This window comes from Lygodium microphyllum, chromosome 6 (genome assembly GCF_053477565.2).
Source record: "Lygodium microphyllum isolate KBCC chromosome 6, Lygodium_microphyllum_v1.1.10, whole genome shotgun sequence".
Classification (NCBI taxonomy): Eukaryota; Viridiplantae; Streptophyta; class Polypodiopsida; order Schizaeales; family Lygodiaceae; genus Lygodium; species Lygodium microphyllum.
In genome coordinates, this window is record NC_141140.1 from 73,423,699 (window position 1) to 73,441,985 (window position 18,287).

General features: G+C 40.2%; 1 protein-coding gene across 1 annotated transcript in view; it reads right to left on the minus strand.

Moving 5' to 3' along the window:
* Positions 1–277: 277 nt before the first annotated feature.
* Positions 278–18,287, minus strand: part of LOC148034678 (Methyltransferase family protein) — a 55,662-nt gene continuing 37,652 nt past the window's right edge. Inside the window, exons 3-7 of the mRNA XM_087679643.1 lie at positions 14,648–14,757; positions 14,061–14,442; positions 1,206–1,308; positions 974–1,116; positions 278–662 (exon numbers count right to left, since the gene is read on the minus strand). Of these exons, the coding sequence (XP_087535769.1) occupies positions 558–662; positions 974–1,116; positions 1,206–1,308; positions 14,061–14,442; positions 14,648–14,757 (843 nt within the window). The 3' untranslated portion in view covers positions 278–557. The remainder of the gene's footprint in view (positions 663–973; positions 1,117–1,205; positions 1,309–14,060; positions 14,443–14,647; positions 14,758–18,287) is intronic.

Here is an 18,287-nt window from a genome sequence, read left to right on the forward strand (position 1 = left end):
TGTCCCTACAGCAACCCAACAATTCAGGCATGAGCTAGCATTGGGGGCACTGACAGCCCCTATGATTTGCATTGACTTGAGATGAGAACTTCATCGGGATTTAAATCGCAAGTGTGCTCTTCCTTCCCAACCCCCAACTTGTCCTTTAGGTTAGCTGCCCATAGGAACATCCATAATGTGTGCTCTTTGAGAAGAATCTTTCATTTGGCTTTTGGGTACGATTATGTTGACAGTTATGAGCCTTGGATGTAAACATTTCTTCAAAGGTAGAAAGATGTTAGTGAATTAATTCTCTGGAGTATGATTTACTAATAGATAAACAAATCGGTAAGTGTTTTTTTCTTTTCTTTTTACAGCACCATCTAAGCATGTAGTCAAATCTCAAGACAACCCAGAAAACATGTTCAAGATTTACATTTTCATATGATGTGGCTCCTCAAGCAGATAAGTTTCTAACTTGCAACCAAATTTCACCAATAAAATGTCCATCCTCAGCAGCTCCTTGACACCCGGCAGAGTGTCCTTTCACACATTAAGACGTGCTCACACTCCCTGATTCAAACCATCTTTGGCTTCAAAAACTTTGCATGAATCCAAACACGCTTCATCGGTAGCTGTCTTTTATGATTTTTCACTTCTACACAGCAAAAAGAAATCTCTTCCTGCATGTTACAGACCCACCACAACACTTTATCAAGGAAAAAGAACAAAAGACCAATGACCACTTCCAAACAATATAAGAATAAGAAAATTTATCAATGCAGTTAAAGTAGGATATGTTCTAACATATAGGGACATAGGTTATTTGAAATCCCACAAAACTCTTGCTAATGAAACATGGAAAAGGTTCAAAACTTAATGGAATAACCCATGGAGAGGCATACATTGTATGTTACAACACACATAAGAAAAGGTGCTGTAAAACATGTGAGGCCCAAAAAGAGAAATCATTTTGCTAGAGATAGTCATTTACCTCTAAAAATCCCACCTTTGTAACAAGACCACGCAGTATCTCTGGAGTAAAATAATATGACAATGTGCCATCACCCCTTTGGTAGAGCTGGTCTCCAATTCTTTGAGAATGTGAGAACCTCCGCATGGTCATGTCATACAAGCCTCAAACAACATCCATTTTGGTCAGTCTTTTCATCAAGTTTTTGTCTTTATTGTAACAAAACTAAGAGGTATTTGTCCAATCAGCTTACCATAATCTCGAAAGAGTAAAAGTCCTCCTGGTGCTAGAACTCTGTAACATTCTTGAATCACATGTTGCATTCTTTGGGGTGGAATAGATGACAGTGTAAAAATCTGTTTCAATGAAAAACAGAATAATGTGAAACAAAAAATCAAAAAGAGAAAACTGAAGGTTTGGAAGTTTGGATGGGTGCTTGAAGGTAATTAAGCACTACAAGAATTGAAGGGTTTGATAAACAGTCTGTTCAAAAGTTGAAGGGCCTTTACCTGCTAATCAAGTATGAACTTTAGAGGCCTTTGAAAGTGCTTTGTTAGGCTGATTCTGCCACTCCCCTTGCTTAATAGGAAGAGATATGCCCACTTTCGAGCACATTCAAAGAAGGGTGTAGTTACAACAAAACTACTCCCTTTTCTTCTTGCATTGTTTCCCCCTGCAAAAGTGGTTGTGACTAGTCAAGTGTTACTGTAGACTCTTTGGGTTCACAATCTCACCGTTTTGGTCAATGGTGTGTGAGAATTATGCAGAGGTTATGGATGTATATCTCCACCTTGTGACATCATGGATCTCTTCCTTTTCTTCTTTTTTCTGTATCCCTTCTCAATCTATGGGGCAACCACCTGCTTGCTTGTGATGGGTGGACCTTTGTGAAAGAGCATGAGCAAGAGAGCAAGAGATCAAGAGAACATGAGATGAAGCATCAAGCCATCCGTCAGTTCAGGCATCGTTATCACCATCACCTTCTATCAAGTACACCTCCATATTTCTCCCCCATCGTTTCTGGCCATCATGACTGTTACATTAATAAGGTAAATTACGGGAAACAGGCGCGAGGGACAACCGTCCGGGGGCCTTGGGCACCTGAACGGGGTTTAGGGGAGCCTAGAATGAACTAGAGTCCAAGAATAGTTTGACTCACAAAAGGTTGACGGCTGGCAGTCGGATCACAATGAGAGTTGCCAGCAACTATCTAGGCAAGGTTGGGAGGAGAAATGAGTCTCGTGCCTCTATTGGAATTCGTCTCTTCTTGAGTTTGATGCAACCTGGTTCCACGATCGATTCTGCCCATCACAACACTGGTATCAGAGCCGCCGTCGGGTCCTGCTTCAGTTGCTGGAGAGCCGTCGGGTCCTCCAGAGCTGCCGGGTCCCGTTTTCGTTTTTCGCGTGAAGTTTTTTGTTCCGGCGCCCACACGTCACGTGTTACACGGATCAGGCAGAAGACGGGGCCCACACGCTTTACGTCACAATGGCCTGTGTCCTGGACACGATTGACTTCGTGAGCAATAATAAAAAAATGGCACTATATCCTCTGGCGCTTCTGTGACCAGCTCCGGCTGCACGCTACCGTCTGACGACTGCAAATTAGCCGTGTGACAAGTACAGATTGGCAGGGTACGAATTCAGGGAAGGCGTCACCAGCCAGACGAAGCCAGTCGAACCAGTTTCACATGTAGAAGGCGTACAGATGGTTCACGTGACCATTAGGAAGGGGTGTATTTAGTCCCCTCCTTACTAGGTGTTTCTGCCAATAAGCTTCATTTCCAGCGTGACCGGCTCAGTTTGGGAAAGACAAATTATTCCTCACTCTTCGGGATTATTATTAAAAGTCAGCAACAGTTGCCCTATCACTATAACCAGGGAAGTACTTCACTCTGTACGCAAATTTCTTATATTTGCTTTCCAATTCCAGTGTATTAATGGAAGGGAAAGGGAGAGAGGGAGTAATTGAGGGTTCTAGTTCTGTGGACCACCCTATGGTAGATCCCCATGAAACAGAGATACAAGAAGAACAATGGGAAGAATTTTTTGCCACACGAGAACAATTTGATGATCTAACTGCTCGTGTGCAGGCACAAGGGGTTCAAATGGAATTTTTAACTCAAACACTCACCGAAATAAAATCTCAATTAACTTTATTACTAGAAAGGGATAAAAATAAGATAGAAACCTCGGATATCCCATCTTCATCAAAAGATTTGGATGTGACTATGCGAGATCCTAAGGAACCCCACCACAAGTTGAGGGATAATCCAGTTTTAAAAGATATGAAACCCCCTCAGTTTCACGGGGAGGAAAAAGATAGAAATAAAGACACTATCTTTAATTTTCTCCAAAAATGGGAGGATTTGCACAAACTTAAAAATACTCCACCACATCTCCAAGCACTGGAGGCCAGTTTAACTTTGGGGCCAAAGGCGTATAAATGGTGGCGAACTTTAAAGGAGGCAAATAAAATACCTGAAACTTGGGCTCAATTTGAATCGGTCTTTTTGAAAGAATTCCTTCCTGAAAATGAAATGGAAAGAAATTGGGAAGATTGGGATTATGTCAGACAAAAGGGAAGACCCCTGCTGACATATTTGGAGGAATATCGTGAGATAATCCTCAAATTGGAAGGAATAGATGAATTTCAAAAGACAAGAGGATTCATTAGGGGACTAGATAAGGCCTATAAAAAGGAAGTGAAAAGGAGTTCACCTAAGACGCTTGAAGAGGCAATTAAATTTGCATTAATCAATGAAGATAGTACGCGTCCGGGTACACTCACTAGTCTCACTGATACGGAGCCCAAGACTAAAGAATTGGAAACCTCAAAATTTGTAGGCAAATTTAAAAGGAAAATGTCATTTCTTAAGGGCAAGAAACAACCTTTTGAAAAGAAACAATATGTAAGGCCAAAGTTAAGTCCAGATGACTTTGATAAGGCCAAAAAAGAAAAGTTGTGTTTCAATTGCCTATCCCCTAACCATGCTGCCTGGAATTGCCCTCAAAGGAAAAAGGGGGAAGATAAAGGAAAGGATAAGGACAAGGGCAAGGGAAAAGAAAAACAAATCCATGTAGTGCAGACCCTAGAATTAAAGGGGCATGAAAAGTATAAATCTTTAGAGGTTTTGCACAAGGATATACAACATAGGTGTTGTATGTCAACTTCTATGTGGCAGCCTACTTTTGGGCCACATGATTTAGTTAGAGTGCATGGATTGATAGCTGGAAAGAGGGTTAGAGTCATGATTGATAACTCTGCTACCCACAATTTTATAAATTATGCACTTTGTCAAAAAATTGAAACTTCCCCAACAAAAGAGTGGGCATCAATATGTTGTTTGTATGATGCAAGGTCAGGATAATAAAATATGGGATACAATGGTATCCAATTTGGATATTGATTTCCAAGGATATAAAGATAAACTTGATTTCCAAATTATGAATATGGAAAGAGCTGATATTGCTTTAGGGAGGGAGTGGCTATGGGGATTGGAACCATCCTTAAAACGTAGTTATCATCATAATACACTGGAATTTGAAAGGGATAGTAAGACTTTTGTGATTCAAGGTGAACATGAAGTATCTGATAATCCTTTGTTGTGTTCCACTGAAGTTCAGAAGCTGATAAAGAAGGAATCTTGTGAGGTATATATGTTATGGTCTCTTCCTGTACCAAACACTTTTACTTTCTGTAATATAAAGCAACAATTTTCTTATGTTTGTGAGTTGAATGTAAGTAATGAATTAAGTGGTTTGTTAGATGAATTTAAATATGTGTTTCCTTCTGATTTACCTAGTGGCCTTCCACCAGATAGGGGTGATATAAATCACCCAATTGACACAAATAAGGATACACGCCCTATTTCTAAACCATCTTATAAGTTAAGTGAAACACAGCACCAAGAAGTTGAAAGACAAATTAAGGATTACCTTGATAAAGGGTTTATACAACCCAGCAATTCACCTTGGGCTTCGCCAATTTTATTGGTAAAGAAAAAAGATGATTCTATGCGACTTTGTGTTGATTATAGAGCACTTAATAAGATAATGGTGAAGAATAAATTTCCTATGCCCAGAATGGAAGATCTTTTTGATCAATTACAAGGGGCTTCACAAAGATAGACTTGAGATCAGGCTATCACCAAGTAAGAATTAAGGCACAAGATGTTCCTAAGACAGCATTTCGTACTAGATACGGGCATTATGATTTTTTGGTGATGCCTTTTGGCCTCACTAATGCACCAGCTACCTTTATGAAGCTGATGAATAGTGTGTTACGGCCCTATCTAGGACATTTTGTAGTAGTCTTCTTGGATGATATCTTGATCTTTAGTAAATCAAGAGAAGAACATTTAAAACACTTACAATTGGTATTCCGACTGTTAAAAACACATTCCCTTTATGCGAAGAAAACTAAATGTGAATTCTTCGCACAAGAGGTCAAATATTTGGGGCATATTATCTCGAAAGAGGGAATCAAGATGGATCTAGAAAAAGTAAGGGCAATTATTGAATGGCCATCTCCAAGGAACCTGGAAGAGCTGCAGATCTTGGGATTATCTGGATTTTATCGTAGGTTCATTTGAGATTATGCCAAAATAGTTGTTCCAATGACAAACCAACTTAAAGGGAAAGGGAAGAGCTTTAATTGGGGAACAAACCAAAATGAAAGTTTTCAAAAACTTAAGGTAGTTATTGCTACAACTCCAGTATTATTAATTGTGGATCCCAATAAACCATTTGTGATTGAGGCTGATGCCAGTGATAAGGCGATAGGCGCGGTCTTATTACAAGAAGGTCGACCAGTTGCTTTTGAAAGCAAGAAATTAGATCGTGCAAAACAGAATTATTCTGTTTATGAGAGGGAGCTGTATGCAATAGTACATGCAATGAAAAAATGGAGGCACTATCTGTACGGTGCTAAACTTTTGATCCTGTCGGATCATGAAAGCATTAAGTGGCTTAATGACCAGCCGGATCTACAAGGGTGTAAAGCCAGATGGGCCGAACTCCTCCAAGAGTTCGACTATGAGATAAGGTATAGAAAAGGAAAGTATAATATAGTGGCTGATGCACTCAGCAGAATGCCCATCATAAATGAATTGAGTTTTACTCAGTTCACTTCCGATTTGCTTGAATCCTTAAAAGGGAAATGCCAGGTTGATCCGGCATATTCCAATATATGGAAAGCAATAGAAAATGGGGATCCAAATGGAAGGGCCTCCACTGAGGAAGGAATATCTGAGGATGTTCAACAAGGAAATGGAGCATCAGGGGTTGCTCAAACCAGATTCAAGTGGAAAAATTTTACCATTGATAATGGTTATTTACTCTACAAGGGTAAGGTATGTGTCCCGAAAGATAAAGAAATAAGGCGCCAGATACTCTTTGAGTGTCATGATACCCCTAGCGCGGGACATCCAGGAGTTAATAAGACTTATAGTCTTATTAAAAGGCAGTTCTATTGGCCTCGAATGAATAAGGACGTCCTTGACTATGTGGTCAAATGTAATAAATGCCAGGTTAATAAAGCTGAAAGACTGAAAATGGGAGGATTTCTCCATCCATTAGAGATTCCTTCAAGAAAATGGGAGAGTATCTCCATGGATTTTATTGTTGCATTACCCAGAACACAGAGGGGGCACGACTCTGTGTGGGTGATTGTGGATAGGTTAACCAAAATGGCTAGGTTTATTTCAACTTCAACTGATGTTAAAACACCAGAATTGGCTAGATTGTTCGTAGAGAACATATACCGATTGTATGGCCTTCCGGCAAATATAGTTTTTGAACGGGATAGAAAATTTAATAGTCAATTTTGGCATGCGGTATTTAGGAAGTTGGATACTAAACTTAGCATGAGTACGGCGGACCACCCGCAAACAGATGGGCAAACTGAAAGGGTTAACCAAATCCTTGAAGATATGCTCAGGGCATATGTAAGTAAAAGGCAAACTAATTGATGAGAGTATCTATCGATAGCAGAGTTTGCATATAATAGTGCTAAGCACTCTTCCACTGGATATAGTCCATTTATGTTAATGTATGGGATTCAGCCCAGAGCTCCTCATGCAGTGGGACTGCATAAGGAAAAGGTTCAGGCAGCCAAGGATTTTTTGGAGGATATGAATAGTGTGTTAAAATTTGCTCAAGAAAATATTAAGAAAGCTCAAAATCGAGCTAGAGCTTATGCAGATCCTCACCGAAGAGACATCTCCTTTGAAGAAGGAGAATTGGTCTATCTTAAAGTGCCTGAACAAACTAAAACCATGAAAACGGGACAATGTCCAAAGCTTTCACCCACGTATTATGATCCTTTCACAATACTTAAAAAGGTGGGAGAACAGGCTTACAAGCTCCAACTACTTGTTGGTAGTAAAATACATCCAGTTTTTCATGTAAGTGAGCTAAGGAAGAAGCAATAGAAAATGGGCATATTCCAATATATGGAAAGCAATAGAAAATGGGGATCCAAATGGAAGGGCCTCCACTGAGGAAGGAATATCTGAGGATGTTCAACAAGGAAATGGAGTATCAGGGGTTGCTCAAACCAGATTCAAGTGGAAAAATTTTACCATTGATAATGGTTATTTACTCTACAAGGGTAAGGTATGTGTCCCGAAAGATAAAGAAATAAGGCGCCAGATACTCTTTGAGTGTCATGATACCCCTAGCGCGGGACATCCAGGAGTTAATAAGACTTATAGTCTTATTAAAAGGCAGTTCTATTGGCCTCGAATGAATAAGGACGTCCTTGACTATGTGGTCAAATGTAATAAATGCCAGGTTAATAAAGCTGAAAGACTGAAAATGGGAGGACTTCTCCATCCATTAGAGATTCCTTCAAGAAAATGGGAGAGTATCTCCATGGATTTTATTGTTGCATTACCCAGAACACAGAGGGGGCACGACTCTGTGTGGGTGATTGTGGATAGGTTAACCAAAATGGCTAGGTTTATTTCAACTTCAACTGATGTTAAAACACCAGAATTGGCTAGATTGTTCGTAGAGAACATATACCGATTGTATGGCCTTCCGGCAAATATAGTTTTTGAACGGGATAGAAAATTTGATAGTCAATTTTGGCATGCGGTATTTAGGAAGTTGGATACTAAACTTAGCATGAGTACGGCGGACCACCCGCAAACAGATGGGCAAACTGAAAGGGTTAACCAAATCCTTGAAGATATGCTCAGGGCATATGTAAGTAAAAGGCAAACTAATTGATGAGAGTATCTATCGATAGCAGAGTTTGCATATAATAGTGCTAAGCACTCTTCCACTGGATATAGTCCATTTATGTTAATGTATGGGATTCAGCCCAGAGCTCCTCATGCAGTGGGACTGCATAAGGAAAAGGTTCAGGCAGCCAAGGATTTTTTGGAGGATATGAATAGTGTGTTAAAATTTGCTCAAGAAAATATTAAGAAAGCTCAAAATCGAGCTAGAGCTTATGCAGATCCTCACCGAAGAGACATCTCCTTTGAAGAAGGAGAATTGGTCTATCTTAAAGTGCCTGAACAAACTAAAACCATGAAAACGGGACAATGTCCAAAGCTTTCACCCACGTATTATGATCCTTTCACAATACTTAAAAAGGTGGGAGAACAGGCTTACAAGCTCCAACTACTTGTTGGTAGTAAAATACATCCAGTTTTTCATGTAAGTGAGCTAAGGAAGAAGCAATAGAAAATGGGCATATTCCAATATATGGAAAGCAATAGAAAATGGGGATCCAAATGGAAGGGCCTCCACTGAGGAAGGAATATCTGAGGATGTTCAACAAGGAAATGGAGTATCAGGGGTTGCTCAAACCAGATTCAAGTGGAAAAATTTTACCATTGATAATGGTTATTTACTCTACAAGGGTAAGGTATGTGTCCCGAAAGATAAAGAAATAAGGCGCCAGATACTCTTTGAGTGTCATGATACCCCTAGCACGGGACATCCAGGAGTTAATAAGACTTATAGTCTTATTAAAAGGCAGTTCTATTGGCCTCGAATGAATAAGGACGTCCTTGACTATGTGGTCAAATGTAATAAATGCCAGGTTAATAAAGCTGAAAGACTGAAAATGGGAGGACTTCTCCATCCATTAGAGATTCCTTCAAGAAAATGGGAGAGTATCTCCATGGATTTTATTGTTGCATTACCCAGAACACAGAGGGGGCACGACTCTGTGTGGGTGATTGTGGATAGGTTAACCAAAATGGCTAGGTTTATTTCAACTTCAACTGATGTTAAAACACCAGAATTGGCTAGATTGTTCGTAGAGAACATATACCGATTGTATGGCCTTCCGGCAAATATAGTTTTTGAACGGGATAGAAAATTTGATAGTCAATTTTGGCATGCGGTATTTAGGAAGTTGGATACTAAACTTAGCATGAGTACGGCGGACCACCCGCAAACAGATGGGCAAACTGAAAGGGTTAACCAAATCCTTGAAGATATGCTCAGGGCATATGTAAGTAAAAGGCAAACTAATTGATGAGAGTATCTATCGATAGCAGAGTTTGCATATAATAGTGCTAAGCACTCTTCCACTGGATATAGTCCATTTATGTTAATGTATGGGATTCAGCCCAAAGATCCTCATGCAGTGGGACTGCATATGAATAGTGTGTTAAAATTTGCTCAAGAAAATATTAAGAAAGCTCAAAATCGAGCTAGAGCTTATGCAGATCCTCACCGAAGAGACATCTCCTTTGAAGAAGGAGAATTGGTCTATCTTAAAGTGCCTGAACAAACTAAAACCATGAAAACGGGACAATATCCAAAGCTTTCACCCAGGTATTGTGGTCCTTTCACAATACTTAAAAAGGTGGGAGAACAGGCTTACAAGCTCCAACTACCTGTTGGTAGTAAAATACATCCAGTTTTTCATGTAAGTAAGCTAAGGAAGAAGCTGGGTGATTTGGATAATCTAATATTAAATGATAACATTGAGGAGCTATTAGACGACCAATCTAATCCACATGAACCAGAAAGAATATTAAATGTTCGTAACAGACGAACAAGGAATACTATTTATCAAGAATGTTTGGTCAAATGAAAAGATTGTTCAGAAGAAAGCTCAACATGGGAGCGAGTAAGTACCCTAAGCAAAAGGTTTCCCAATTTACAGTTAAACCTTCCAAGTATTGTTTTCGAGGACGAAACCGATTCTTAAGGGGAAGGAAATGTTACATTAATAAGGTAAATTACGGGAAACAGGCGCGAGGGACGATCGTCCAGGGGCCTTGGGCACCCGAACGGGGTTTAGGGGAGCCTAGAATGAACTAGAGTCCAAGAATAGTAGAACTCACAAAAGGTTGACGGCTGGCAGTCGGATCACGATGAGAGTTGCCAGAAACTATCTAGGCAAGGTTGGGAGGAGAAAGGAGTCTCGTGCCTCTATTGGAATTCGTCTCTTCTTGAGTTTGATGCAACCTGGTTCCACGATCGATTCTGCCCATCATAACAATGACCCCTCTAGAAGGGCTTTTTCTAGCTTCTTCTCCATTCTTCTCAAAACTTGCAACTTAAGCTAAACCCATGTTCCATGTTCAACGCAAGGATCTCTCTCTTCCATATATTTATATATGTGGCCGCATGGACAGAAAACAGCAGAGTTTGGCACTTCCAAACCTTTTTGGAGGAGGCTCTGTGTTATTCAGTTGAGGGTAAAATCTTGGACACTAGACCCTACTAGAATTCCCCAATCAGATTGCATACACACTCTAAAGTAGCTGCAATGTTTGAGCTAGCTTGCATAGATCCCTCCTTGGAAAACAAAGTATAATGCATCTTGCCAAGTACACAAACCTCACATATATGTTTTAACTAGCGCTTTCAGTGAGGGCAAATCAAGCACCATGTTATACCTTTTCAAGTGAAGCAAACTGCCATAGACCAAATCGAGCATGTCACTACTCAATGCCATCAACGATTGAGGCATCAACTACCATAGCATTCTCAAATGCACTCCTATTAGAAGCATTGAGCCTATATAGTCCATTGTACAATGCGCCAATAATGATGATTACATGACCATTGTTGCAATCAAGCACACTGCATCTATCGATATGAAAACGGACCAAGGAACCAACACATTAAACTGCTAAGACCAATACAAGATTTTTCTTAATCTCTAGCACATAGAAGACATATTTCAACATCACTATGCCTCCATGAACTACAGCCATGGGAGCTTCTCCAATGCCTTTAATAGCATATGATACATTGTTGGCACAAACAACTGATCTCCCCTTGGGTGCACCCCATGAAGACGACCCTCTATTAGAGGTAACATGCTTAGGAGAACCATTGTCCAAGTACCATGCATCCTTGGCCTTTGCCACTGACAAGCATTGTGTATGCAATGAAAGATTATAAGAGCATGTGACCACAAATGCACAATCTGCTTGTATGTCCACCCAAGCTATGTTTGGTGCCCCATCCTTCGCACCTAATGTGCTCAATGTAACTGACATGTCTACCTATTTCTTCTTCTCACTTGTAATGTGTTTGTGGCATTCATCAATGAGGCAATCAGGTTCCTACAATAGCTGCATCTCTTTTTCTTCATCTTCTTCTTCTTTCCCTCATCCTTTACATCACTAGAGTTGGAGGATGGGACTGCCTTGCCATCAGGGTTGTGCTCTGACTACTAGCATGACTTTCCCTTGCCTCTAAAGGGGGCTCAAATGCCTGATCCCCTAAAGCCATCACTAATCAGTTAAGTCGTGACTGCTCCTGTACTGATAAGGATACAACTCATCAAAGCAATATGCATTGGCATTGCCCTTAGCAACCACACAAAGAATAGCAAGGTTTTGATAAGAATCTGGCAATCCATCCAAGACTCTGGACACGAAATGCACCAGCAATAATCTCGTCAATGTTAGCAAGACACTCCTTGAGAACTTTAGTTTGCATGATACAGAAATTCATAGAATCTCCCTTCATCATGTGCTCTGTCTCTAAGTGCTTGTGCAGTATGCAACATATGATTCATTGCACACCTAGTACAACGGTGCAAGTACATCCCAAGCCCATTTGGCCATTGAAAATGTGAGATGACCTGCCTCTTCCATTGTAGTGATCAATTCATACATCAGTGCATCCTTTCCATCCCACTTCACCTGTTCGGGGGCGAGAAGAGCAGCAAGTCCTAAGCTTTACAGACAACTAGTGCAACTGATTCTCCACCACTGGAAGATGTCTGTTGCTGCATAACAAAGCCTACAGGCCAGAAATCTATCCATGGGACATATTGCTTGGCAACTACTACATAGCACATCATGTACACCCGTAGAGGATAATTAGTGCCATCGAGCTTGTTATCAATGCCAACATCCCAAGAAGATTATTATGCCCTGCCATGGCAATACTGCTCAATGCGTGAGCAAACGCAAGTGCAACTAATACAAAAGTGCCTAAAATGGGGTTGTTTTGCTGCTGTCCAAATACCTGAAAAAGCACAATACTCACTTAGGAAGTACTGGATCAATGAACGGACTGTGTAATGGCAATCAAAGTGGCCAAAATAGCTTGGTATCCAAAAATACAGCTTTCAGGAGGCTGGCAGCAGTAGCAAATTTTGGGGCAAATGTCGAACTAGTGTCTCGGAAGTCATTGCCCAAATTTTGAGTCAATTCAGTGAATATTTGACCATAAACTGATAGAAAGCTGAGGAAAAAACTGAGAGAATATTTGGAGTCAATTTGGCTTTTTTTTGAGATTGAGAACTTATCAAAAAAAGCAGACAGTGACAGCAGACTGAGCTGCACAGCATAATGTGATGCATAATGGGAACGAACTCCATGCAATATGCATGATCATGGATTGCAAGCACCTATGTGCTGCCGCTGTAAGCCACATCAGAGATCTCCTTTCCCTCTCATCTCATGCAATTCTTTTTCCTCTACCTTTCTCTTCTCATGTTCTCTTGCCGGTGGCAATACAATGTTGACATGATGCTGCAAGATGAGTGAATTGCTTGACCTTCACTGCACAACATGAAGACAGTGTGACGAGATGGCGAGGTAGGCCGTTCGATACCACTGTTGTGTTGAGTCAAAGCTCACACAGACACAGAAGACACAGTCATATGAGAGAGAGAGAGAGAGAGAGAGAGAGAGAGAGAGAGAGAGTGTGTGCACACTTTTACGAAAAAAAAAAAAAGAGAGAGTGTGCACGTGCATGCAACCACTTTCTGAAGGATTCACCAAAAGTGGACAAGATAGATTGTATATCATGAAGACAGAGAACTTATGAAAAGCAAGTCATCAAGAGATGTTCAATAAAGTTCAAGCACCATCCACTATTGATGCTAAATGGATGAAAGAAACTTTCCAATATTTATCTCAATTGTTGCAGACTTGCAAGGAAGTTTTTCAATTGTAAATGCAAATAAGGAAAATACCAACTTAAGTGGCGTGAAATGTCACCATCCATTACAACACACAGGATTATTGATCCATTATTGTCTTTCTAATGAAAATGGAATTGGCAATATAAACAATAATGACCGATTTGAAGATAACCCATCAGATAGGCTGTGCTGGACTGAGAGGGATGTGATGATTTTCACAATCATCCAATAGACATAATAGTCTCTACATTTGTCAGTCGGATGTGATGGTTTTCAAAATCCTAAATAAGATATGAGTTTTCACATTCCTGAGTAGGATGAGGTGGTTTCCACATTCCTGAGAGAAATCTGATAGCTTTTACAATCCAGAGTGTGATGTGATAGTTTCCACACCCTGAGGCAGATGTAATGGTTTCCTGAGCCCTGAGAGGAATAAGTGATGGTTTCTAGGCTCATAGGTAGGATGTATATGGATCCTGACCGGCAATTTCAAATGCAAACAAATTCAGATGTATATCAAGTCTTGAATATGTAAATATTAAAATTGTGTAAAATCAAATAAAGTCGTGTAAGAATCAAATAAAGCTTTTGCTAACCATAGTTTTTTTAATGTATTTACTGCACATTCAAAAAAAAATTCTAGCATTTAAATAACAAAAGCGAGCTGATGAATTTTCTCCAATTCTACAATGTAGAAAATCTCACAAAATAACCTTAAAAGATGCAATTATCAATTGCTCACCAGCATAACAATGTCTAATCCACCAGCACAGCAAAATGGCTTCCTGAATTTTAGGTCTGGAACATCAAGCAGGCTTCTTGAAACTTCTATATCATCCTTCATAGCAGCATGCATATCTTCTGCAAAAGACTTTCTACATGTTGTGGCATTCATCATAGAGGACTCAGCCTCGCCATGCACTTTGGAGCTCAGGCTGGCCTTCAATTCAAAGCATGATGTGCAACATAACCATTCAGGAAGGCTGTGTATACTAATATCACAAACAAAAGGAACAAGTCGGCATATCTCATGTTCAGGAGTAAGATTCTTTGCTAAACCAAGTGCCTTCTTCAATGCAGACTCAGAACAATCACAGGCATATATTGTCGCTTTGGTGTTTGCTCTAAGGAAAATAAAACCTCATCAGTCTGTTAACAGGCAACTACAAAAGCAAAGAGGTAATCAATGTACAAACTTCACTGACAACACAAGTCAAATTACAGGATATAATTGATATATGAAAAACAAAGGTATTGAAGATGTTTGGTGGAACGTATCACTGAACTTCATTCAGAAAAACTTGTTGCAAAATAAAGAAGAGAAACTACCGCAAAACAGGTAGCACAGAGCTTCCAGTCCCACAGCCAACCTCTAGTATGTTGAGTTCTCTATCTGAATCCAGCAGCTCAGGAAACTCTTTCACTAAATATCTACGTTCCTGCACCCAATCATTTCTTAAACACAATCACAACTGAGTAGGAACAATTGTACAAACAAAAGATCATAACTCAATACACATTAATGCTTGTAGGAACATCAGAGAAGAAAATTAATGACCAGTGCCCATTCCACTCAATTCTTAACACCATGACTTCAATAAAATAACTCTGGCAATGCAGCTTGATTTTGAAACTATAAGGAAGTGACATGATGCAACCTTGTATCTATTTTTTCTGTTTAAAATATTGAACGTGATAACGCCAGAAATTGAAAAAGGACCAGATGAGAAAGCAAGCAGAACAAATACTCCTTTTCAAGCAAAGCACAACCACTTGTCAAAATATGGTTGAATGAAATTTTCTTCCGACCAATGATACATTTCTCATTGAGGATTTCATAACATTTTCTTAGCATATGCACCGATGTAAGAGTCATTCTTTGAGATCCATTCATATATGGTTAAGACTCTGATCAGATAAATCTGGCAATGCAGCTTGACTGTTGAGACTTTCAAAACATTTGAGAAATGACATGATGCAACCATGTCCCTTTTGTTGTCATAATATTTTGTTGGGTCACTGGTCAGCAGCACACACACACACACACTCAAACAAAGAGTAGTGAGCCCCCCTAAGAGTGAATGATGGGAATGGCAAATCAATCCCCAAATGATAGTAAGCCTAGAGCCTTGAAAAAGGCTTCAAACTTTTCTCTTCAAGTGAGCGATGTGCAGTGGCGATGCAATGTCCAGCAATGAAAAATATCAGGTAGAGAGCAAAACGTGAGCAAGAGTAGAGAGTCAGAGTCAGAGTCAGAGAGGATGCATGATGTTCTTGGGTACAATTCGTTGTATGTTCGTCTTTAGGTTTTAGATAGATATATATGAAAGTACAAATGTGCTAAGGGTGTGTTCACACCCGTGTACATATAAAAGGCACGATGGCCCTTTATTCCCAACAATTCGTTGTATGTTCGTCTTTAGGTTTTAGATAGATATATATGAAAGTACAAATGTGCTAAGGGTGTGTTCACACCCGTGTACATATAAAAGGCACGATGGCCCTTTATTCCCAACAACCTCCCATCTAAAGGCAATGTGCCTTAAGAGGAGAAAAGAATCAGCTAAGTCTAGGTATGTACAAAGCTGAAATACATATACCTATCCAGCCCGATTCATAAGCTCTGCAACTCTATTTTGGGGTGGATTATGAGAGGCAGTGAGCTCCCTCTTTATCCCTTTGCTGTCACAAAATGCCTGAAAGGCCTTGGACACATATTCCCCACCATTGTCAGAGCGAAGACACTTAAGTGTCTTATCAATCTAATATTCAACCAATGCCAAGAATTTTTGAAACTTGTCAAGCGCTTCGTCCTTGCTACGAATAGGGTAAACCCATACCTTCCGTGTGGCATCATCAACAAAGGTAACAAAGTATTTCTTTCCCCCTAAAGATAACCCTAGCATCTGACATACATCAAAATGTATTAACTCTAGAGGAGAAGATTTCAGCAAAAGAGACTTCTTATAAGATGTCTGTGCATATTTATCATAAACACAATGATCACAATGCTCAAAATCAGTATAACGAAGACAAGGCAAGTCACCCAAACGAGAAAGCACTTTCATAGCAGTTTGACTCATGTGTCCCAACCGGCCATACCACAAAGAAACACATGGCTGCTCGGTCACGGCCACAACTTGGTCGCGCACACTAGATACATGAAGTGGATACAAAGTATCACTCTTGCAACCTCTGGCGATAACCCTAGATCCCTTAGAGATCTTCCATTTCCCATCACCAAAGGTGGTATGAAGACCATCGTTATCTAGCTGCCTTGTGCTAATCAAGCTCTTCTTGAGCTGAGGTACATGCTGTACATGCTGAAGTGTGAAGACAACAAAACCATGCTGAAACTGCAACTCCACATTGCCAATACCTGCAATGTCACATGCATAGTTGACCCCAAGATGGACAACACCATGTTGACCCCCTGTATAGTTAGAAAACCACTCACGATGAGGGGTGACATGAAAGGAAGCACTTGAATCTAGAATCCAAGTATGCATACCATCATCCGTATCTGCAAGTAAAGCATGTGTACTAAAGTGTGAAGAGACAAAGAGTACGTCATTCCCACTGTCTCTATCATGAGTGACTATATTCCCCTCTTCAATTTTGGCACTGCCCTTCTTAGGCTAACCCTCTTTCTTCTCTTCCTTGCTATCATCTGTCTTCTTGCCCTTTCCTTTCTCTTTCATCCATTTGTAGTAGTCACGTTTAAAGTGACTCTTCTTGCCACAATGATGGCATTCAACATCCTTACCACGTGATTTACTACGTCCCTTGCTATCAGATTTGCCTTTCTATTGTGATCTGCCCCTAGTATGCAAAGCGTCGGAAGACTTACTGGATGCATTGTTCTGCCGATTCATTTCTTCCATAAGTAGAGCACTCTCTACATCATCATACAAAAGTATCGCATTAGAATTGCTCATAGTAGTCCTGAATGTATCCCAACTCTCTAGCAGAGTGCAAAGCAAGAACGTAGCCTTAAATTGTTCATCAATCTTGAACTCCAAGGCAACCAGCTGGCTGAAAATGGAGTTAATCTCACTCAAGTGAGTAAACATTGCTATACCCTCTTTCATACGCAAATCCATAAGCTTTTTCAGCCAGTAAACTTTGTTTGCGGCACTCTTCTGGGCATGCAGTTCTTCCAATCGAGTCCAAATAGCATAGGCAGAATCCAAACCTTCAATGTCAAACATCAAGGCATCAGAAATCGATAGCTCGATGGTTGAGCGTGCAAGCTCATCTAACTCATCCCAATCTTCTTGTTCCATATTTGCGGACTTTGCCCCTTTGGTCTTAATCGGCTTTGCCTGCTTCTTCTGCAACAAAATATTATAGCACTGTTTTTGCCAGATTGCAAAGTTATGTGGTCCTTCAAGCTTCTTAATGTGCATGAGATGACTGCTGTCACTGCTGCCAGCCATGATTTTCAGCCCAAATGTGACCAAAAAATTCAGCAAATGCAGGCCCAAACTATCACACAAGTGACCAAGGTACACATAAGTACCAACCAGCAATAAATAACCACGAGAAAGCAGAAATTTCAGATCTGCAAATAAATTTTCAGAAGCACTAAACCTTGTGCTACAGCACTCCACAACTGATTACAGCTGTTCCAAGGACAAATACATCACATTACATGAGAAGTCCCAAATTTTATCTGCAATTTCTGTTGTACATGCAACCACGGGCACAAAATTTAACACACACGGTCAAAAGCCCCAAAATTTTTGCGCTCAAAGCATCAACCATACATCTGCATTGTCTCCGACATGCATAGAATAGGCCAATTTTACCAAAATAGAGCAATTTCAACAAACCCCCAAATGTTTTCAAGTGGTAGGTGTCCAAATTGCATGGAATTAAACCCGCACGTACATGAAATGACCAAATGGCGCACAAATTTCGCCCAAACAGCAAAAGCCCCAAATTGCACAGGGTCCAATGTGCATCA